The 22833-nt window shown below is 37.2% G+C and overlaps 2 protein-coding genes across 3 annotated transcripts; one reads left to right on the forward strand and one right to left on the reverse strand.

Moving 5' to 3' along the window:
- NUDCD2 (NudC domain containing 2) lies at positions 1–5937 on the forward strand. 2 transcript variants are annotated; one of them, XM_054568083.1, is made up of 4 exons: positions 1–214; positions 2079–2127; positions 2355–2506; positions 5046–5937. In XM_054568083.1, the coding sequence occupies exons 1-4, from the start codon at positions 26–28 to the stop codon at positions 5127–5129; spliced, it is 474 nt and encodes a 157-aa protein (XP_054424058.1). In that variant the 5' UTR covers positions 1–25; the 3' UTR covers positions 5130–5937. The 2 variants fall into 2 exon arrangements, with proteins under 2 accessions (XP_054424058.1, XP_054424059.1); XM_054568084.1 differs by having other exon boundaries at positions 2430–2506.
- A 6786-nt stretch (positions 5938–12723) lies between these two features.
- Positions 12724–19425, reverse strand: CCNG1 (cyclin G1). The gene is made up of 7 exons (XM_054568081.1): positions 19191–19425; positions 17821–18084; positions 16003–16256; positions 15356–15434; positions 15177–15275; positions 14771–14965; positions 12724–13967 (listed from the first exon to the last, which is right to left on the reverse strand). Exons 2-6 carry the CDS (start codon positions 18082–18084, stop codon positions 14774–14776), a joined length of 888 nt encoding a protein of 295 aa, XP_054424056.1. The 5' UTR covers positions 19191–19425; the 3' UTR covers positions 12724–13967; positions 14771–14773.
- Between the last annotated feature and the right edge of the window lie 3408 nt (positions 19426–22833).

Below are 22833 nucleotides of genomic sequence, written 5' to 3' on the forward strand. Positions count from 1 at the left end.
GCTGCCGCCGGGAGGCGACTGGAGCATGTCGGCCCCGTTTGAGGAGCGCAGTGGGGTGGTTCCATGCGGGACGCCGTGGGGCCAGTGGTACCAGACCTTGGAGGAGGTGTTCATTGAAGTTCGGGTACCGCCAGGCACTCGCGCCCAAGATATCCGGTGCGATCTGCAGAGCCGGCATGTGTCGCTGGCTGTGGGTGGCCGCGAGATCCTCAAGGTAGCGGCAGGTCGTGGCTTGCGCCCAGTTTCTTCGAGGCCTCCCCCCAAATCCCCGAGCCCTACGGTTCATGGTTTCCGTAGGAAAAGTGTTGGAAGGCCGTTGGTTTTTTCTGGCTGGACGAAAGAGCGGTAAAATTGGCCTGATTTTGGTCTGGTCTGAGACCCCACCTCCAGGGCCAGTCCTGAGTTGACGTGGAAATTTGAGGAGCCCGTTTTTCTGACTTTATTTCTAAACCAAATGAATCTCTTTCTGTTGTTCGTTTTGGGGTCTTCAGCTGAGAATAGCGTAATTAGATCGCTAAAGAAACAAGTATTTATATTCCATACACTCTTCCCGGCACCGCCCTAAGTGCTGGGAGGACCGCGTCGAATGAGACAAACGGTGCCTGCACTCAGGTTACGGCAAGCAGGGAGGCACAAAAACCTAAAATAATAGATGTTTAGGCAGTTATAGGAAAGCAGACAGTCAAGGGTAAGGATAACGGGATGAGGATTCAGAGATGATGTCACGTGACTTTTCTCACCTAAAAATTAGAGAAATTCTGCTTGTTTGGAGTGGCTAAGCAGTTGGTCAAGGGGTGTGTGAAGAAAACAATACCCCTTTTATTCTCACCAGCACCCTTTGGGTTTGGGATCCACTTTTGCCCTATTAAGCTTTACAATTCAATTAAGTCGAAGTTAGATTCCTTTCTTAGATTACATGACCACGATGTTTGACAGCACGGTGAAGTCTACTTGGTAGGTTACCCGGTTCTGCCACCTTTCTAGTTTTTTAATCTCGGGCAAGAAATTCTTCAGAGTGTCTAAGGTTTATCCAAAAAGTTAAGTAATCACAGTATCTTTTCTATAGGACTGTTTTGAGCATACCATGGTATCCATGTGAATGAAGAGCTTGGAGTAGTGCCTCCTCTGTAATAAGCACATAGGACATGGTAGCTATTAGTATTTTCTATGGAAGTGCTTTGAGTGCTTTTGAGAAAAGGAAGACTCATGTGAAAGACATTGATTTATATCAGCTTGGATCTAAATGACCTTTCTGAATATTTGTGTAGTTCATAATTTCTTGAACAGTGGTTTAAGATTACAATTCAAATTTACCATAGTAATTCCAATAATCGGGGAATTTAGCGATAATTTTTAACTCTAGGATATTAGATGTACATTTAGACCAGTAGAGACAAGTATTGATATATGAAAAAAAAAGAATGTATCCTTTTTTTAACATGATGTTTTCAAAAACATTTGGCAAGCAGCAAATCAAAATGGGTTTCAGCAGATGCATTCATTTAATGTACATTTCGCTTCTTCCTTAAAATTGAGTTTCTGAAAAAAAAAACCAAACAGAAACAACTAATCTGATTCAGATGTATAGAATGTACTAAAATAATTTTTTAATGTTAAATTGCACAACAAAGAGGTTGAGCGAGTTTTTAGTTTACACTGAAAGACATTTCTTCTTACTTTCATCAGGAGAGCTCTTGTAATTTATTTTAGTTAATAAAATAATATTTTAATTAATTTCAGATATAAATTTTGTATTTGTCTAATCAGTGATCAGTAGTATTTCTTCATCTTCTAAAAATTAAGGAGCCCTGATCTTTTCGTAGAGCCCTGTATTCTTTATCATAGTAAATTCTCCAAGCAGTGTTAACTGGGTTTCCTTTCACTTGTTAGGAAGAAACTTAGGGCTGAGCACTTATCCATGTGTTGAAATGATACAAAATTTTGTCTCCCTTTTCTAACCAAATGAGACAATTACATGTGGATTAGGTAGAAAATTAGGTCGGTCTTAAATCATGAAGGTTTTGTGAAAATTAAATGAAGTTTCTATATTTTTAGTACCTTTTATGTTTATTTTTCAGGGCAAGCTCTTTGATTCTACAATAGCTGATGAGGGAACGTGGACTTTGGGTAAGGGTAATCTGTTACAAGTCTTAGAGTTTTTTTAAAAATTAATTTTGTGTTGGAACTTAGTTTGTTCTCGCTGTTATATTAAGTGTTTTGTCCTTCCAGCTTTGGAAGATAAAGTAATAGAAATGTATTAACAGCAGTTGTATGTCAGGGCTGCCTAATGGGTTTTTTGAAAATATATAATTTAATAATGAACTCTAATTTCTTTGTGATTTTTGTTTGTTTAGAGGATAGAAAAATGGTTCGTATTGTTCTTACAAAGACAAAGAGAGATGCAGCAAATTGTTGGACTTCTCTTCTAGAATCTGAATATGCAGCTGATCCTTGGGTGCAAGACCAAATGCAGAGAAAACTTACATTAGAGAGATTCCAGAAAGAAGTAAGTCAGATAAATGTATGATATGTGTAAACATCTTAAAAACATAGACATAATTACTTTTGAAACTAAAACACATGAGATTATAAAAATTACAAAAGTTCTGTAGAGGAATTTTAAAAAATAAATTACTGGAAAAATGCCTTTTTAGGTATTTGATTTTTTAAAAAATTTTCTTGAGAATTTACATTATGATTTCTAAGCTTAAATTCACTTAGTGTAAATCAGTACTATATGAATAAACTCATAAAAACTCAATCAGTATAGACTTACATAGTATAAAAAAGTAAAAGGCCCCTTAACCAACATCTCTGCATTCTGTGCCTCTGTCTAAATCTCATCTCGTCAGTATATTGGCTTGTTTTATTTTTGACATAGAGACTCATACTGTGTATGTTGTTCATGTTTCTTTTTAAATTAAAAAATTTTTTTTAAAACGATTTTTAAAATTTATTTTTAGAGAGAGGGAAAGGCAGGAGAAAGAGAGGGAGAGAAACATCGATGTGTGCAATATACATTGATCGGTTGCCTGGCTGCCTCTCGCATGCCCCCAACTGGGACCCTGCCCACAGCCCAGGCATGTGCCCTGACCAGGAATCGAACTGGTGAACTTTCAGTGTGCAGGTTGGCACTCAGTCCAGTGAGCAACATTAGCCAGGACTCATGTTTCTTTTTTAATACTATGTTTTGGGTCCTCGTATTAGTACATAGAGATAAAACATTTCTTTACCTGCATCAGAGTGTTTTCTAGTTTGACTATATTGTAATATTTAGCTGTTCTCATTTGATAAGATTTAGATTTCTCCATTTATGTCTGCTATTTCAAACAAATTTTGTGCTTTCATCTCAATAAAACTCTTCATGCATTCCTTTAGGATATGTAGGAGAAGAATTACTGCATCAAAGCATTGTTACAGTTTTCCTGGATAATGTCCCTCTACAGTGTTTTCCAAATGTGTATCTCTAGCCTAGACTTTTCTCCTGAATTTTGGACTCGCATATCCAATTACCTATTCAACATCTCCGCATGACAAACTTTAAACTTAGCACGTCCAACATGAAGTTTTTAACTTCCCTCCCACATTTGTTCTGTGTCTAGCCTTCTCATTTCCGTTGATGGACACAAGTTGTTCAAACCAAATAACAATTGAGGAATCGTCCTCCACTCCTGTCCGTCTCGTAGACCCTATGCATTTTGTCAGGAAACCTTACTGGTGCCGCCACTGCCACTCTGATCTGGACCGCCTCTAATGTCCTGTCTAGACTGCTCCAGTAACCGAGTTGTTCTCTTCCCTTCTACCTGCGCCAGGCTGCAGAGCTCTCGGGAGCAGCTAGAGCAGCCCTTTTAAAATGCAGGTCAGATTATCTCACTCCTCTTCCCAGGACTGTTTCACACTAGTACAGGACAAGGTCTCCCGCAAGGCCCGGTCTGCCCTGGTCTTCCATGAGCCTCTGCACCTCCTCTCCTGCTGATGGCCTCCCGGCTCATTCTGCTCTGGCTGTGCAGGCCTTGCTTGCTGTTCCTTAAACACGTTAAGCCATTCCTTTTCTGTTCTTTTCACTTCGGTGCCCTTTTCCCAAAGCTTGCCTAACTTTACTGCTCTCAAGTCATTGCTCAATGAGCATTCTTTGAGTCTTGATCATTCCATTTAAATACTGTAGATTCTTCATTTACCTTATTCTGCCCTACTTTCTTTTTCTCTATAGCACTTTTAACATACTGGATACCAACTTTTAATACACTAGACAGGGGCCTGCAAACATGGTCCATGGGTCAAGTCCAGCCTACTGCCTGTTTCTGAAACAAAATTTTATGGAACACTGCTGTGCTCATTCGTTTGTGTATTGTCTTTCATAATTGCAACAGAATTGAATAGCTATGACAGAGACTCTGTAGTGTTCAGAGCCTAAAATATTTACTACCTGGCTCTTGATAGAAAAGTTTGCTGACTCTTGCACTAGATAACTTCATGGTTTATTATTGTCTCCTGTTCAAGTGTAAGCTCCACGGAAGCAGGGATCTTTGTCTGTTCACTCCTGAATTACACACACCTCTAATGGTGTCTTCCAGACAGTAGGGACTCAGTAAATGTTTGTTGAATAAATAAAATGCCCTCCAAAAAGACTAAAGCCTGAGGTAATGCTTACTTCATAGGATTGTTAAGAGGATTAACTATGTTGATGTATGTGTAGCTCTCAGAACCCTACCTGGCATATAGTAAGGTCTCAAAAAAATGCTAGCTATTAAAATCAGTTTCTACACTGATAATAAGGTATGTGTTTGTCCATACACTTGTCAACATTGTAATATGTGTATTGAATCTTCTAAACATTTATAAGTCTGAAAATTGAAAAATACTCTGCAGTTTTAAGTTCTATTTTGGTGTTTTACAGTGAAGTTTGGTAAATTTTTACATATTTAATGGCCATTTAGATTTCCTTTTTTTGTCACTTGCCAGTTCATCTCTTTTTACTGTTTTCCTTTTGGGTTGCTTACATTTTTCCTTATAAGTTTTATCATAAATTTTTTCATACCTTTTAGAATCCTGGTTTTGACTTCAGTGGAGCAGAAATCTCAGGAAACTACACTAAAGGTGGACCAGATTTCTCAAATCTCGAGAAATAACTGCTGCTTTTTTGCTGCATTCTGTGGACTCTATCATATGTTGCCAACTTGATAAAGAAACAGATTATGTGGTGGAAGAAAAGTATGGATGCCTACAGTTAACAAATTGCAAAATACACTTAAATATGGTTCTAAAAATTGCATTCAAATATGATTTACATAGAAAATACCTTAAATACTGTGGGAACTATTTGCTGATATATGGTAACTTTTTTTGGACTTGTTTTTGCTCAGCATGAAGTTTCAAATGCTGCATTTTGCTAATTTCATATTTAATCTATATTTTTAATACAAAAACAGGTTATAGATCATATGAAATGACAGGTTGCCTTCAGGGAAAATTAAGTTTTTTTCTTTTAGTAAGTATGATGAAGGAATAATGTTCAATAAACTTTTCTAAATAGGAATTGTGTACCCCTTGTCTAAGTAACCAGTTCACACAAGGAAATTATATCACTGAAAAAAATTTTAGGAAAGGAAAAAATCTACAACTATATTCTGAGTAAGTTAATTTTAACAGTTAATGAAAATCTCTGAATGAGTATATTATCTCTTGAGAGATCACTTTATGTCAAGAAGTTAAGAAATGGTTAATTAACAAAAGATTTGATGAGGTGAAGATGGTTATTGGGCAAGTGCATTGTTAGTGACAAAGACCAAATTATGGTCAGTGATTATAAATCAGTGACATTTTGATACTTAGTGATTAAGATATAGAGGTAAGAATTGTCTTGAAATTTTATTTTATCCTTTTTATCTCCTTTTTAATTTAAAAATAAATTTTAAACAATCTCAAATGTACAGAAAAGTTAGAAGACAGAGGTGTTGTTCTTTATTTTTCTGAACCATTTGTGTGTAAGTTGATGGCATGATGCCTAGTTATCTTAGTACCTTAGCGTGTATTTCCTTGAAAGGAAATGCTCTTACATGTAAATATGGTAGAACCATTAAAATCAAGAAACAAGCATTCACATGTTATGACCGTCTAACCCTTTGACCTTCATTCCATTCAAGTTCAGTTGTCACAGTAAAGTGTTTTATAGCAAAAGAATGCAGTCAGAATCATGTTTTTGTTTTAGTTGTCACATGTCTTTAGTCTTCTTAAATCTGGAACAGGTCCTCATTTTTTCCTTGACTTTTACAACCTTGGCACTTTAGAAGATTACAGGGTAATTTTTTTTACAGTATTCTTCATTTTGAATATTGTCTGGTATTCATTATTAGAATCAGGTTTTGCTTCTTTGGCAGGAATATTAAAGAAGTTATGCTGTGTTCTTATTGCATACTATCATGAGTTAATAATTTCAATTTATTATTTTTCTGGTGGTGATGACTTAAAAGTGGTATCTGCCAGCCTTCCCCATTGTAAATCTACTCCTTTTTTTTTTTTTTTTTTTTGTTAAGTACTTCGTGGAAGGTAGTTTCAAAATACTACCTTGTTTCTCATCAAATTTTTAGAGTCATAATTTCCTACTTTATTCAGTGAGTTAAAAATCTATTATTCCCATTATTTCGACGCTCAAAATTTTTTCTAGATTCGGTCAGTGCCAGACCAGTGACTTCTATGTCCTTTTGACATGTTTCCATCAGTATTTGAGCAGTTTCTTATCTGTCACACAATATACCAGGTTTATTATGCTTTTCCTTCCCTAGCCCAAGAATCAGCCATTTTTCCAAGAAATCCTGGTTCTCATTAGTGGAGAGTGGTGTTTAGAAGTCAAGATCTGTGTGCCAGTGAGCAATTGCTATTGATGTGTATACAGTGCATACATTTACATCTGTATTTATATGTATCGAAAACCCTGAGTTCACTCCTAAACTTTCATTTCCCATCTCACGGGGTCATTTTTGTTTTCTGTCTATGTAACTCCTTTCAACAGCAGCGAGAAACCTGATTCTATAGTCTAATATACTTGATTCCATGCTCTGGGCCGTGTTCCCATGAATGAATGCCTTCCTCACTCTGTTTAGGCTCCAGTACCCTGTGCCAAACAGTGGCATCCTTCTCACCTGCTTGGACCCTAACCCCCAACTCTGGGCCACTTCAGCCCAGCCATACCCTTTGGCAAGATCTCTAATCTTGTTTAGGTTACCCATGAACTTCAGGAATGAATTGTGGGGGAAGAGGCTTTTTACTTTTGATTGGCTTCTCATTTTGACATTTAAAAAAATTTTATATTCTGAATTAACAAAGTAAAATTAATTATTTTGTTCGTAGTTTTGTGAATTTTAACATGTAGAGAGAGGTGATTCCTCAAAAATCAGGAGATTGAGCAGTTCAATTCCAAAAATTACTTCATGCTAGATTTGTCTTTTCAAGGAGTTTATATAAATGGAATCATGAATAACCTTTTTTAAAAACAGTTTTATTAAGGTATAATACACATACTGTACATGTACACTTCACCCATTTAAAGTGTATAATTCAGCGGCTTTTAGGAAGGTCACATATGTAACCATCACCGTGATCAATTTTCATTTTCATTACCTCGAAAGAAACCCTGTACCTTTTAGCCATTACCCTACCCCCAGTTCCTGCCCCAAGCATCCACTAAATTACTTCCATCTCATATTTCCCTGTTCTGGACACTTCGTATATATGAAATCATAATACGTGGTCTTTTGTTTGCTGGCTTCTTCCACATAGCATAGTGTTTTAGAGGTTTTTCCCACGTTACATGCCAGTGCTTTATTTTTTTGTATGTATGGCTAGTTGATGGATATTTGGGAGGTTTCTACCTTTTGGCTATTATTAGTAATGCTGTCATAAACATTAAAGTACAAGTTTTTATGTGCAGATATATTTTCATTTCTTACCTAGGAGTCGAATTTCAAGTTATGTGGAAACTTTAGGTTTAATACTTTGAGGAATTGCTAGATTGTTCCAACACCATTTCACGTTCTCACCACTAGTGTATGGAAATTCCAGTTTCTCCACATTTTTGTTATGTGACTTTTTGATTCTAGCCATACCAGTGGACGTGAAGTGCTAGCATATTGTGGTTTAAATTTGAGTTTTCCTGTGTAATTATATTGAGTATCTTTTCTTCTTATTTACCATTTGTGCATCTTCTTTGGGGAAATGTTTATTCAGACCCTTCTGGTTTTTTGAATTGGGTTATCTGGGTTTTTTTAAATTGAATTTTAAGAGGAGATATATGTATATATATATTGGATACAAGTCCCCGATCAGAAATGAGATTTGCATTTTTTTTCTTTTCTTTTTTTTAACTTTCTTGGTGGTGTCTTTTGAAGCATGAATGCTTTCAGTTTTGATGGAGTCTAATTCATCATGCTTTTGGCATTAATGTCTGAGAATGCTGCATAATCCCAGGTTATAAGGATTTTTTCCAGTGTTTTCTTCTAAAAGATTTATAATTTTGTTTTACATTTAGATTAGTGACCTACTTTAAGTTATTTTTTGTATAAGCTGTGAAATATAGGTGGAGGTTCATTTTTTTGCATATGGATGTCCATGTGTTTTTATATCATTTGTTGAAAAGACTAGCGCCATTAAATTGTTTTGTAACTTTTGTTCTATATCATTTGCTATTTATATGGGTTTCTTTGATCTCCATTCTATTCCATTGACCTCTGTCCCTTTGCCAATACCACACTGCCTTGATAGTTACAGCTTTATAAGAAGTCAAAATTGGGTAGCATGATTCTTTCAACTTAATTTTTTTTCAAAATAGTTTTGGCTATTTTAAGTTTCTGTGCTTTTCTGTATAAAGTTTAAAATCAGCTAAACTGATTGTCCATATCTATTATACAAAAAGTTCCAGGGTTTTCATGGGAATAGCATGTAACTCCTCTAGCCCATCGACATGGAGTGCCTCTGCCTTTAGGATTTCTTGATTTCAGTCATCAGCATTTTGTGGTTTTCAGCTCATGCAACTTACATATTTTCTGTTACATTTATTTTTAAGTGTTTCCTGGAGTTGTAAATGATTTTTTTTTTTTGAAATTTCAGTTTCTAATTGCTAGTGTATAGAGATATGTTTGATTTTTTTGTTGTTGTTGTTGACCTTGTATTTTGTGATCTTGCTAAACACATTTATTAGTGGTAAGAAGTGTTTGTTGTTCACTCCTTGGGATTTTCTGCATAAACTGCAAATGAGAACAGGTTGATTTTTGTCTGTTCTAGTCTATAGGTCTTTTATTTCTTTTTCTTGTTTCATTGCACTTGTTACAAAAGGTGAAAACAGCCATCCTTTCTTGCTCTTGATGCTGGTTTCTAGAACATTAAGTCTTTTACCACTCAGTGTTATGTTAGCTGTAGATTTTTATAGATGACCACTATCACACTGAGGAAGTTCTCGTCTATTAATTCCTGAATTTTTCTCATGAGTGGATTTGAATGTTCTCAGAATTCTTTTCTTTGGGGGGTGGAGGTGGATATCAATTGATTCAATCATATGTTTTGTTAAAAATTAAGTTTTATTGATTATGCTATTAGGGTTGTCCCAATTTTTTCCCCCTTTGTACCCCTCGACCCAGCACCCCCGACTCCCTCAGGCAACCCCCACACCTTTGTTCGTATCTTAGGTCACAGATATAAGTTCTTTGGCTACTCCATTTCCTGTACTGTACTTTACATCCCCATGGCTATGCTGTAACTACCTATTTATACTTTCCCTGACCTTTTTTCTCATTCCCCCACACTCCCATCTGGCAACCATCAGAACGCCCTCTGTATTCCATGATTCTGTCTGTATTTTTGTTTGCCTAGTTGGTTTTTTAAATTCAGTGGTTGATAGATATGTATTTCTTGCCATTTTATTGTTCATAGTTTTGATCTTTTTCTTAAATAAGTCCTTTAACATTTCATTAAAGTAATGGTTTGGTGATGATGAACTCCTTTAGCTTTTTCTTTTGAGAATTTGGCTGACAGTCTTATCTTTAGACTGATAATATGGAGGATTATATTGATTGACTCTAAAATTTTGAGCCATTTTATATCTTGCCGCATCCCAAACTTGGTCATGGAGTATTATTGTGCTTATATATCTGAATTTGTTTGTTGAGGATTTTTGTCTCTTCATTTGGGATATTAGTTAATAGGTTTTTTGTTTTTGTTTTGTTTTTGTATTTTTATCTTGGTTTGGTATCAGGGTAATGCTGGCCTTATGAGTTGGGAGTGATTCTCCTACTTGCTGGAAGAGATTTGTAGAATTTAAGTCTTTTTTAAATGTTGTTCGGGATTTGTCAGTAAGATTTTATATTATGGGTCAATTTTAAAAAATAATTACAGAACTTATTTGGTTATCTAGTTTATTTTATTAAGCTTTGGTAGTTCATGGGTTCCAGGATTGATTTATCTCATCTATGTGCATAGAGTTGTTTCTGTCCCATTTCCTCAAAGTCCTTTTAATGTTTTTTAGTCTATAGTAGTATCTCTTTCAATCCTAGTGTTGGTTATTTCTGTCATTTTTGTTAATCTTTCTAGAGGTTTATCAATTATATTCCTCTTTTCAAAGAACTATATAGTTTTAATTTTGATTTTTCTTATTTTGTTTCAGTTCATTTTATTTTCCACCCTCCTTTCTTTATGACTTTACCCCTTCTGCTCGCTTTGGTTTTAATTTGTTCTTTTTCTAATTTCTTAAAATGGAAGCTTAGATTATTGATCTGAGACTTTTTTTTTTCCCCTTAATAAAAGCAGTTACTATGCATTAGTCTCTAAGCGCCGGTTTAGCTGCATTCCATACATTTTGGTATTTCCATTTTCGTTGAGTTCAAAATGTTTCTCTTGGGACTTCCCCTTAGAGACATGCACTGTTTAGAAGTCTGTCGTTTAATTTCCAAGTGTTTGGAGATTTTCCCTTTATCTGCTATTGATTTCTGGCTTATGGTCAGAGAACATACTTGTATGATTTAAGTTTCTTTAAAAATTTTTTTTGTTTTAGATTTTATTTATTTTGAGGGGGGAAGGAGGGGAGAAAGAGAGGAAGAGAAAAATTGATGTGCAAGAGAAACATAGGTCGGTTGCCTTTAGTACATGCCATGATGGGGGAGCAAACCTGCAACCAAGGCACGTCCTCAGACCAGGGATCGTACCGACAACCTTTTGCTTTGCGGGACATTGTCCAACCGAGCCAATGGTCGGGGCAAGTTCTTTTTAAGTTTTATTTTGTGACCCAGTATATGGTTGGTGAGAGTTCCATGTGCACTTGAAAAGAATGCCTATTCTGTTTTAGGATGAAGTTTTTATATCACGTAGTCCAATTGGTTGTATTATTCCATTCTTCCAAGTCTGTGTAAATTTTCCAGTAGTGGTTCTGTAGATTACCAAGAGGCGTGTTTAAGTCTCCAACTGCAAATGAAGCTCTGTCCATTTTCCCTTTCAGTGCTGTATTTTTAAGCTCTGACGTTAGGTACATACATATTAAGGATTATCATGTCTTCATGGTGACTTGGTTATTTTCTCATTATTTAATGTCCCTCTTTATACCAGGCCATTTTGATTGCTTCTCAATTTACTTTGTTGAATTAATATTTAAAAATTGACTTAACTTTTAATTCATATTATTTATGTTTCCTGTTTTTGGTTTATGAAAGGTTACAAGTTTCACACAGAGTAAGCAGTAACACATTTTATAAAAATTACTGTTAGTATAAAATAGGGAAAATGATTCTTGAGTGTTGATCGTGATGGTAGCACTGAAATTAATACGGCCAGACTACATGATACATAGCGTGGTCAGTTTTGATTGGAAATTATACAATTTCATGGGTCCATTTAACCTTCTCTTTTGGGAGGTAATGCTCATAGCCTGGATTTGATGTGACCTTGAGCTCATCACTACCTTACCTGTGGCTCTAGCTCATTTGTAAATTGGGTTAACTTCATACACTTTGGAGGATTATATGAAATGATTCATATAAAATATCTGACAATAGTACATGATAGTAGAAGCTATCATTGCTAATCACAAATATTAGATCAGAAATGTCTATTTTTTAGATAGTAGGTTGCATAAAAGGAAATACAGATAAGGTTCATGTACCTTTTTAAAAATAACACTTGTGAAAAGAGGGTTTATTAAGTATCTAATCTGAGTTAAGTGCAAAAGGAGACAAGTTTTTCTTCTTCAGTAATTCGTTGCCGTATCCACTTTGGATGGTTTAAGCATGAACAGTTCAAAACTATATATTTTCATTCAATAATTACCAGTTAATTGATCTAAACAAACTAACCCAACACTTGGCAGTTACCTGTCACCAGCCACCATCAGGAATGTCGTTTAATTAGGTAAAGAGGGTGTGAACAAAACTTCAGGTGGGCTGAATCTAAGGGTGAAGTGGTACTAAGTATATCCATTAATAGTGATAAATCTAAATGATAACCAGTGTATAAAAATCAATTTTAAGTGCACATTAAGCATATTTGTCATCATGTGCCTATTTTAAAAAACCATTTGAGTAATGGCCATACTATTAAAGAGATTTTTTTTCTGCTACCATACATCTTTAGTGCTAAATTTAAACAGATGCAGTAGAGATAGCTCTTTATTGTGGTTTTGCCATCACATTGCCAAAATAGTTTCTTGAATCAGAAGAGAAACAAACAGAAAACCACCCAGCAAAGAAATGCATTTCAGTTACTTTATTAAAATGTATATCCCTTAATACCAAAGCATAATGGTAGTTGGTTAGGTTACCTCTGCCAACTCAAAATTAACACAGATGTCATCAAAATATTGAAATGTATCAGCCTTTTGGGAAAACTGAGATTATCCACAAAACATTGTTTACAAAACTATAAGATATACTGTGGTTCTTTGGTTTATTTTACAGTATATGGTTATCCATAACATGATGTCAAAATTGGGTACAGTCATCCTGGATGGGCCCCGGCTACACACTGCACTGAGTACGATCCGTGACACTGTTAGCACTGCAGACCTCTTTATGTTCACTGACTTACTAGAAAATCCTGAACCCGATCTCAGCAGCGTCATGACTATGAAGATGTGCATTTACTTAGGCGTTTTGGTTTGCACAGTAGAGGAAGTTAGTGAAAGTATATTCCCTTCCTTTTTGAACACAATTCTAAATTAGAAGCAATGGCAGTTTTATAAAAACAGTCCTTAGTAAAAACTTCTGGAGTGTTAAATTAGCAAGTTTCGGAGTGATATTAATTTATTTTGAGTCACTAATACAATAAAACATCTTCTCAATGGGACCATATTGAAACAGATTTTGTGTAAAAAATTTTCCTGGACACAAATGTCACCTGTTTTCTAGGAAGAACATTAAAGATAAATTAATATGCCAAAATTACTAGGTGTGTAGTTTCGCTTCATATAAAATGCCCTCAAATTTAAATGTTAAGTCGCACGAAGCAATGAAGTCCACATCTCTGGATAATCTATTGTGTTATGGATGCTAAGAAACCATTTTCACTGCTTAAAATAGTGACCCTTATCATGTCTTCTAGGTGCATTTGTGAAATGTTGGTGTTGATGTAAACCTCATCATTCAAAATTTAAATTAAGTAGGTTTTCATTTTTAATAGCACTGAAATAGACTGACCCAATATGGAAAGTTGGATCAATGTTAGGAATGAAGATTAACAGTTTACCTTCCCAGACTTATTAACATTTCACATTATGTTCTTGGCATTGTTTGTATGCCTCAGATGAATTCCAATTTAAGCATAATTCCACTATAGCGTAATGTTAACTAGGCAGTTTTCCCAAATCTGAGGACATCAATGCTAATCAAGTTGTGATGTTTTGAGGATGCACAGCTTAAATCCACTGTAACATGGAATCCATACTTCAGGATCATGGAGAATGGCTCCAGGGAAGAGCTTTTGTTGCTGCAATTATCCTATTTAAACAAACAAAAAATCAAGTTAGCAGACATTTGCCAAACATAAGTATTCCTGTTAAAAATGATTTACTGCTTATATGTAAGACTCATATTCATGTCAAATGTAGGTGTGTTAAATGTTAACATTTAGTTTTAAATAGGAAAAGAGTTAAATCATCACTGTGAATTAAATTTAGTTGGCAAGAACATGTATGTCAGTGACAACTGGGCATGTACCTACTTTCCAGTATTCAAACTGCTATAGCAGTCGTACGAAGTATAGAGATCCTGGTGGTTTTCAAACACCCAATGTGAAGACCATCTGCCATAACTTATTTTTTTCTTTAGATACAACATCCAAGATCATACTGATTTTGCTTATAAGCAAACAGTTTCAAATCAGTTCACTTATGGTTCAAACTTGTGGTCCTGCTGTCTTACTCAGGCTTGTTTAACTAAATGAGCCAGAGCTTGAGTCTACATAATGCAAAATGATGTGCAATTAAAAATTGCTGTTTTAGTGCTCCTTTTAAAATTCAGGTTACTAAAGAGGATGCTGTTTTCTAAGCTGATAATTTAATGAAATGGCTAACGTACAATATCAAAAGTTAGATAATTCCTTACCGTTAGGATGTTACACCTTAAATGTAGTTAATGCCCTAGAATATTACCTGACTAGATCAGTGATTTAGCCCTTGGCTAGTCCTACTCCATCTTGTTTATTTTGAAGATAATTCAGTTTTTAATTCATGAATTGTAGAAGAAAATTACAGCATTAGAAAATTTTCTCTATATGGAGAATACCTAGGAACCAAATTTACCTATTAAGGAACCGTTTCAGGAATTGTCGGAAGGTGGGTTATTCTGTAGTAACTATGCTTCAGTTGCCGTGCAGTTCGCCCAGAAACAATCCATTTCAACTTCTGAACGTTTGGCTTGGAACACTTATCTGATGAATACTCAGTTAAACACTTGGATACGAGCTCTTGCCAGAAGGTCAAATCTCTGCCATTTATCTGTACGTAAATTTTTAAAAATTATTAAATAAAAGTCCTACAGTATTTAAAGTAATAATTGCAATCTTATTGACATGTCTTTCCTCATCAAAAATATTTAAAGATAAGCCACTTAAGTTTCAAACACATGATACCTCATTTTACTTCAGGAGATAGCACAAGTTGTTTATAGTCTCTTTTACAGCTGTTAACAGGAATGACCTTGACATACCTTGGAATGTTTCTGAAGACATTCTACCTCTTCTGTTAACTCTACACACTTCTGTGCTTGGATCTCCAGTGCGATGATAGACAGTGCCAACACAGAAGGCTAAAAGATACATTTTAAAGCAAATGTTGACTATAAAAACAGGTATGTAAATATGTTTACTCTTTACATAAAATATTTACCTTTGCTTTAGAAAATATGATCCTGCAGTGGCATGCCTTAAGTTGAGCTTCTAATCTTTCAAAATTAAGGCTATTCCTCCTTTAAAAAAAATGAGATTAATTTTATGTAGATAATTTCACATTTGGTTAAAAGACAACTTTCTAGAAAAAGAGTCAATTTTAATGTTTATATACACTTATAGAAAATAATTTGAAGTAAACAAGTCCCCTTCCTTCAGAGACATGAACTCCTTAAGGATGCCATACGTGAATTTTAAGTGATTTGGAACAAAAAAAAAAGTATCATGTCACAACTATCAGGGTTTTTTTTAATTTTAATAAATCTATTTCTGCATCTACTGAAGTTCCTTTTCCCCTAAATCTGTGTTAGATGCGTACCTACTAGGCTCTATAAGTTAACTAGTCCATAAATAGAAAAGGTAACATACATGAAGGTTGAAATGTCCTCTGGTCCCAAGAATTAGCCTTCATATAACTTCCAGAAGCTACTGACAACGAAAGTCTCATTTCTGCTGGACAGTGAAGTGAAACTCAAGGAGCTGCAGCTCCTTTGATAGGAATTTTCCCAGGATATTGATTTTAAGCATCATCTAGACAATACCATTCTGATTTTCAAATATCCTTGGTTCGAAACAAAGATCACATACCTTTCAAATGGTAAGTTCTCGTGAATGAGCGAAAAATAGAGTTGCAGAAATTGAAAGGCAGTAGTAGCTTTGACTTTCCAACACACCTTCTCCAACACGATCTTTTCCATTCTCATGAGGTCTGAAACTGTGAACCTATACTGGCTTATGCGGATCAAGTCACTTGCCAATGGGACATTCCTTTCCTCTTCTATTGATTTTACAGCCAGGTAAAAGCAGCTTAGTCCAACACACCCAAGGTGCTTGGGCTGTACCTAAAGAGACAATAAACTCATGTCTGTATTTCAATTAAAGAAAAACATAAAGGATAATCTAGAACTCAGACCCACTGTTATGAAAATGTATCTTTGAGGTATATTTGTTAACAGAAGGAATTAACAAGACCAACTGTGGCCTATCAAACCTATGTACCCCACTTGGAACCAATACTGGAGTGACTAGACTAAGTTTGTCCAGTATAATGTTTGGGTTCAGCACATAAAAATTCTTACTTTTTAAAAAAATCACTATAGAACGAACCATAAAGCACAGTGTTTTGGTTGGACCAAAGAAGTTAACTGGTCAAAGGCTTAGATGAGGTCTGAAACACCTTACAGCTTATGCACAAAATTTCTTTCCAGGATGTTCTGTTTTTCCAGGCTGTTTGTTTTCTCTGTAGTAACATATGTAAAATAGTTTTAAAATACTATAGCACATAACTTTCATTCTGACTCTAAAGCTCTATCCACTACCACGTTCTGTTATTTGTCATTTTCTGAAGGTCTACAGAGACACTCAAAATTCTATCCACTGTAATGTTGCAGGTCAAATAAATCTTTAAGAAGCTTTTACCAGTGCTTGTGTTCTCCCCTTCTTGGAAACCCTCCTCTTCAGCAATATCTTTGTGCCCCTTTGGAGGCATAATGCAATTTCTTTTCTTACTATGCCTTGTATTGTAGGATAGTTATTGGTACAAACATTCTCATGTAAGACTATAATATACTTAAGGGACAGATATATTTATTCTGTGCAACATTTATAGAGTCAAAGGTAATGCCCTGTACATGCTGTCTAAAGAGTTATCTAATTAGTCTGTTGAACAAATTTCTTGAACCATCTAATTGAACAAATATAGTGCTGAGTTCCTCCTGCATAGGATATATTGTGTTAGGTACTAAGGACTAAAAGAAGAGTTTTATTCTACTTGTCAGATTATCTTATTATCCACCAATGACCATGGACACACAGAGAAGGCAGATGTATTTGTAACAACTAAACTAGCTCTGAAAGATATACCAATGTCCTGCTTATCCAACTTAGGAGATAATATAAATGCTTCTCCGTCAAACATATGCAAGTCTTGAGTAGGTCTAAGGCTAAAACAACTAGAATTTTATCTTTGAGTGGAGATCTATATATTCTATTGACCAAGTGATTGATGGGATTAGAAGAAAGGGAAATAAACCCACCCTCTCATTCTTAATCACAATCTAGCATTTTGCTAACACATTTTTAAAATTTAAAGAATATACAAATGAAAACATCCAACCTATTAAGAAAGATTTTTAATAACAGCCAACTCTCCTACAGGGAGACTGCAATTAATTTTTTGATATAGGACTATTTTTCAGTGTCAGATATTAAATCTAATAAATACATTATTCTTGATTATAATAAAAGTATTAATCAAATCTGCAGTATACAGATTTCCATAATGTTTGGTCTATCTTCTGAAAATAAAAAAGGTCAAGTTTATGAATACCAATCCATAGCTAGCAACCTTCAAAATACATTGAGCAAAATTCAGAAATACTCAGGGTAATGTAACTTTAAACATACCTTCATTTTGGACAGGAATCTGTCCAGTATATTCACAGCTAGAGAAAACGTCTCTGTGTCGAAGCCAAAGAACTGAGTTAGACTAAGAAGATCTTTTACTTCAAAGTCCCTTAGTCTTGCAGTCATCCTGAGGCCCTTCTCATGTGCAGATTCAATTAGTCTCAAGCCACAGACCTTTGGCTGACATTTCTGCTCCTGTTCCAACAGTGCATTCAGCTGGTGTAGCAGTTTCTGAGAGTCAGTTGTGGTGAGTACCTCTATCATCTATATATAGAACAAAGCCCAGAAACGATAAGAACAGCCAGCCCTTCCTGCATTGTCCTGTGCCAAGTGCTGGATGACATGTTCCCCCTCCCCCAATACTGCTATGAATCTAAGTCACAGTAAAGTGCCATCTGTTGTGCCCACCCTCCCCGCCCCCACCAGTTGGTCACATCCTAAATTGTGAGTTCCTAGACAATAAGCCGATGTTTTTATCTTGTTTTTAAAAAATTGCAAATCTTCCAAGAAACACTTGTCAAGGCATTCACTGTCAAGAGATAACTGAATTGTAGGACAGGATATCAAAACTTTGAAATTAAATGGTAGTATATATTCTGCCACATATTAACAATGTAAACTGTTCGTTAATTTGCTTTGTCCTTAGCTCCTCATCTCGACAGTGGGCATGAGGTTATTACCTACTTCACTGACCTGTGGAATACACGAGGCCACGTAGGTATAGAGCTTAGTGCATACAGTAGGTGCCTAATCAACATTGGACAATATTAATGAGCTTAATTCTACGTCTGTAAAATGATGCAACAATATTTGTCTCTTCGGCTGTGAAGACTAAACAAGACATGTAGTTTTGGAAAGTGCCAGGCACAGGGCGCTCAATAGCCGTGAAGCTTTATTAGTGTTAGGAAAGGGAGCTTAAGGGGTGTTAAGGGAGCGCGTAGACGGGACGGGAGGCTGACCTAGTCTGCAAGAGGAATCTGCAATCTTATTAATATCGCACGTTTATGTCCCGGGGAACATGCTAAGCCCTGGCACACACACCGTCCCTCCCCACCCACCTGAAGGACGGGAATGCAGGGGACTTTTAGAGTTGGACAGCCACTAACTTTATGGGCTCAAGTCCTTCGCCCCCGTGCTGGCCCCCGGGACCCGACCGGCCTGGCCTGCTGACGCTAAGACCCCTCTGATCCGCGACAGGTCGGATCTGGCCCCGCCCCTCCCAGCTCAAACTAGCCTGGACTTGTTGCTGACCGCAGGGAGATAGCTAATCGAGGAACAGGGCACGGGCCAGGCTCACCCCTGACCCCGCGCCCCCAAACTTTCCCCCTACCCGTCCCCCCACCGCCGGTCACCCCGCAGTCCCAGCTCACCTTGGTCGCGAATATGGCTCCTTTGCTGTAATCACCCTCCCCGGGCCTCCTCTCACCTCAGCCCACGTTATCAGATCCAAGAGGCCTACGAGGCGAGGAGACTCGCGGGCAAGAGGGGAGAGGCCCGGGGAGGGGGAGCTGTCCTGAGTGGAGGGCTCCGCAGTGCCGCAAAGACGACACCAACCTCCTCAGGGTCAGCTCGGAGCCGAAGGGACCTGGACGAGCCTCCCGAGTCATATATAGGAGGGCGGGGCCTTCCTGCGAGGGGAAAGGGGGGCACTGTCGCCGCTAATTGGTGTAGTTCATTTGATCGATGGCCCCTGCGGACCAAAGAGGGAGGGTCTGTAGAGGGAAGGCGTCAAATTCTCCGCCCCTTGAGACCACGCCCCCTACATCTGCGAGTCTCTCATTGGGGAACTTTCCAATTTGTCAGTGAAGAGGAGGTCGAACTAAATACTGCACCCACCAACCCTGGCCCGAGCAAGGTGCCTGCGGTCCGCTGGCGGCAGGATTGGCCTCAGTACCATTCCAGAATGTACTGGGACTTTTTGTTCGGTGCAGTTTAGGGGAGTGGTTCTGCCCCTTTTTTCTAAAATTACTCTGGCTAGTTACGGGGGGCGGGGGGAGGCCTGTATTTTCATTAGAGATGGAGAGATGGTGGAGGTTTCTCTTTGTGAGCTTTGAAAATCAATCCTTACCTTATTTTGTTTTTTTGTATAATTTGTCAAAGAATGGAGTTGGGCTACATAAATTCTTGGTCTTATACCAATTTTGTGAATTTGACGTTTTAGCCAATTGAAATAGAAAAATTGGTAGTTTTTCAGTGGCTTAAAATGAAACGCGTGCGGTTGACTCTTAAGAGGAACCCATGAGCAAAATAATTGGGACATTGAATCTCAGTTCACAGATCTGCGTGGGAAGCAATATTATTCTTTATATTTAGTGTAAGTGAACTTAATCTCCAATTATGAGGCTATTCCAGGTTAGTGGGCAAACACTGAGTTTGAAGCCTCTGAACACCCTCCCTCTCTTTCTCCCCCAGATTGTCACAAATGAGAAAGCTCTACGTTAAAAGGACTGGTGAGCAAGGAGTCATTTTTCAGTTTTCATGGATTGTTCTTGAATGTTTCTGTTCTCATGGCCTCTTCCTAGTTAGTGGCTATGTGGCCTTTAAAAAAGTGAAAACCTGAAAGACTTGCTGGCATCTCTGCCATGTGCTTCCCTGGGGCAATGCCACAGAACCAAGCCCCGAAGTGGGGGCAGAGTAGGGGGGAGGAAGGGAAAGGGAAAACTGGGGAGAAAAAAGTAATACTGCAAAACAAAGCTTCAGGCACATAGGGCAGTTTGATAAAGTGGCCTTGCAAGTGGGAAAATGGCCTTGGTTCTCCTTGAAAATAAACTTAAGAGTAGAAGTGGGCAATGTATAAAACATTTAAAAAGTACTTATTACAATAATTTTGTGAGTTTACGAATGTATGTGTTTCTCCTTTTGGCTTTTAGTAACAAAATTAGAACTATAAACACACACACACTCATTCACTAATATCTACTGGACACATGAAATGTGCCGGCAGAGAAAATACACTGGTCCCTGTCCTTGTAGACCATGTAGTCTTGCGGACATTATAAATGCATAGACTTTGGACTAAAACTGACTTAACTGACTTATTTTCAAATTGCAGGCTACTGATTAGGAAAAAATATTCTCAAAAATGGGAAGTAAAAGTGTTTACTCATATGCTTACCGAGAGGATTAAATAATGCAAAGCACATAAAGAGATAGGCACTGTGCTCAGAACACAGTAAGTACTTGATAAGTTATCAAACTACTAACATTTCATTTGAAGTGTCTTGTTTAAACATACATTATTTTCTCTATTGTCAGACGTAGTCTTCTATTCTCAGCCTAGAATCAGAGTATTAGAATTATTTAACACTAATAAAAGTATCTAAATTGCATATATTAATTTTTTATACCTTATTTATACTTGAAGTTTTCACATGAAACTTTAGATTATATATCATTGTTTATGTAATAAATTTGTTTTCTCTCACACCAGGATCTTGTTACTACTTTGAATTAAAATCTGGAATTCTGTACATGAAAAAAATTGTTCCAAAAGCACTGAAGAAAAATTGAGTAAATATAAGTGAAATGAACATTCTTTACCTTTTCTCCTTCCACTCACCCCCACTGTCATTTTTATTCCACAAACTACCATTTAAATAATTTAGAAGGCCTAATTAGCAACATGTGCAAATGTGAGACGCAATTATGACTCTTGTAAAGGAAAGAAATGAGCTCTTCATTAACTGTGACTTTATTTTTAAAGAGGTATAGACTTAGTAATGGTTTTTCCTGAAGATTTTCCCAAATGACTGACTTCTAAGGTATTTTCTAGGCTTGATGATATATTCAGCTGCCATCTTCATACTCTTCTCCATCAACAGCAGTTAAGTGCAGCAAGAACCAAAGCTCAAAAGAAGATGGCCTTGAGACCGGGCAAGAAACCCAGGCATTAGCAGGAGGATTTAATCATAATCTCTACATCGTAGACTTCCGAAATGCCTTTGTGCAACAAAAATTAAAACAAGCAGGTGTGTGCCGTGGCCAGCGTTGGCTCAGTTGGTTGGAGTGTCATCCTGTAAACCAAAAGGCGGTGGGGTCAGGGCACATGTCTGAGTTGTGGGTTTGGTCCCTAGTCAGGGCGCGTGCCAGAGGCAAAAGATTGATGTTGCTTTCTCTCTCCCTCTCCTCTTCCCTCTCTCTAAAATCAATAAACATGTCGTCTGGTGAGGATTAAAAACAAAAACCAAAAACCAAAAACCAAGCAGGTGTTAACAATGGTGATGTGTCACACCCTGCCTGGACTCACAGGAGAATTCCTCGATGACTATGTTTGCATCTTGGAGGTGGGAGGAGCCTTTGCACTTCACCCTCTCCTCAGGCTCCCTGAGAAACGTTGGGAGGTTTTGGGTGTAGGCTTGGCCAGCTGCGAGGAAAGCTGGGAAAGTAAGGATCAGAAGGATCCCAGCTGGGTCCCTTCCCCTCCACTTCGTGATCTTTCCTGGAATTGCTTATTGCGACCCCTGCCACCTCTCCAGCTCTTCTCTAGTGCATCTGCTGTCTTGTTTATTTGAAGAGAACCTGCTTGGCAGTGGCTTCTTTGGGGCTTTATTAGCCCCTGAAATTATGTGTAGTCTGGGTGTTGGTAGGGAGCAGGGAGAAGGATACATAGAAAAATTATGTAGCCTTGCCATTGGGAGATGTTAACTCAGATAAAGGGACCCCTCCCAATTAATTGAGGCTTTTACTATATTCCATGAAAAACTAAACTTTGTCAAGTAAACCACTGCTATATAAAGATACTGGGAGACATTGAGGGGAGTACTCACCCTCTCTAGAATTTAGTCTGACAGCCATAAATTCTGCTGAGTGCAGGGCTCGAAACCAAAGACAGCCAACAATAAGAAGACTTTGCATTTGTGTTCTATTTCCCATGTGCCAGGCCATGTGCTGAACTTGACCACACATGATCTTATTTAGTCCTCTCACAACTCTGATACTGTAAAGAACCAGCAGGGAGAGGGAAGTGTCTGGCTACTGGAACAATCCAGGTCCCCATATGACACTAGTCACTTT

Source organism: Pteronotus mesoamericanus, unplaced genomic scaffold (assembly GCF_021234165.1).
Source record: "Pteronotus mesoamericanus isolate MK-2021 breed Mesoamerican mustached bat unplaced genomic scaffold, CSHL_Meso_final contig_2, whole genome shotgun sequence".
NCBI lineage: Eukaryota > Metazoa > Chordata > Mammalia > Chiroptera > Mormoopidae > Pteronotus > Pteronotus mesoamericanus.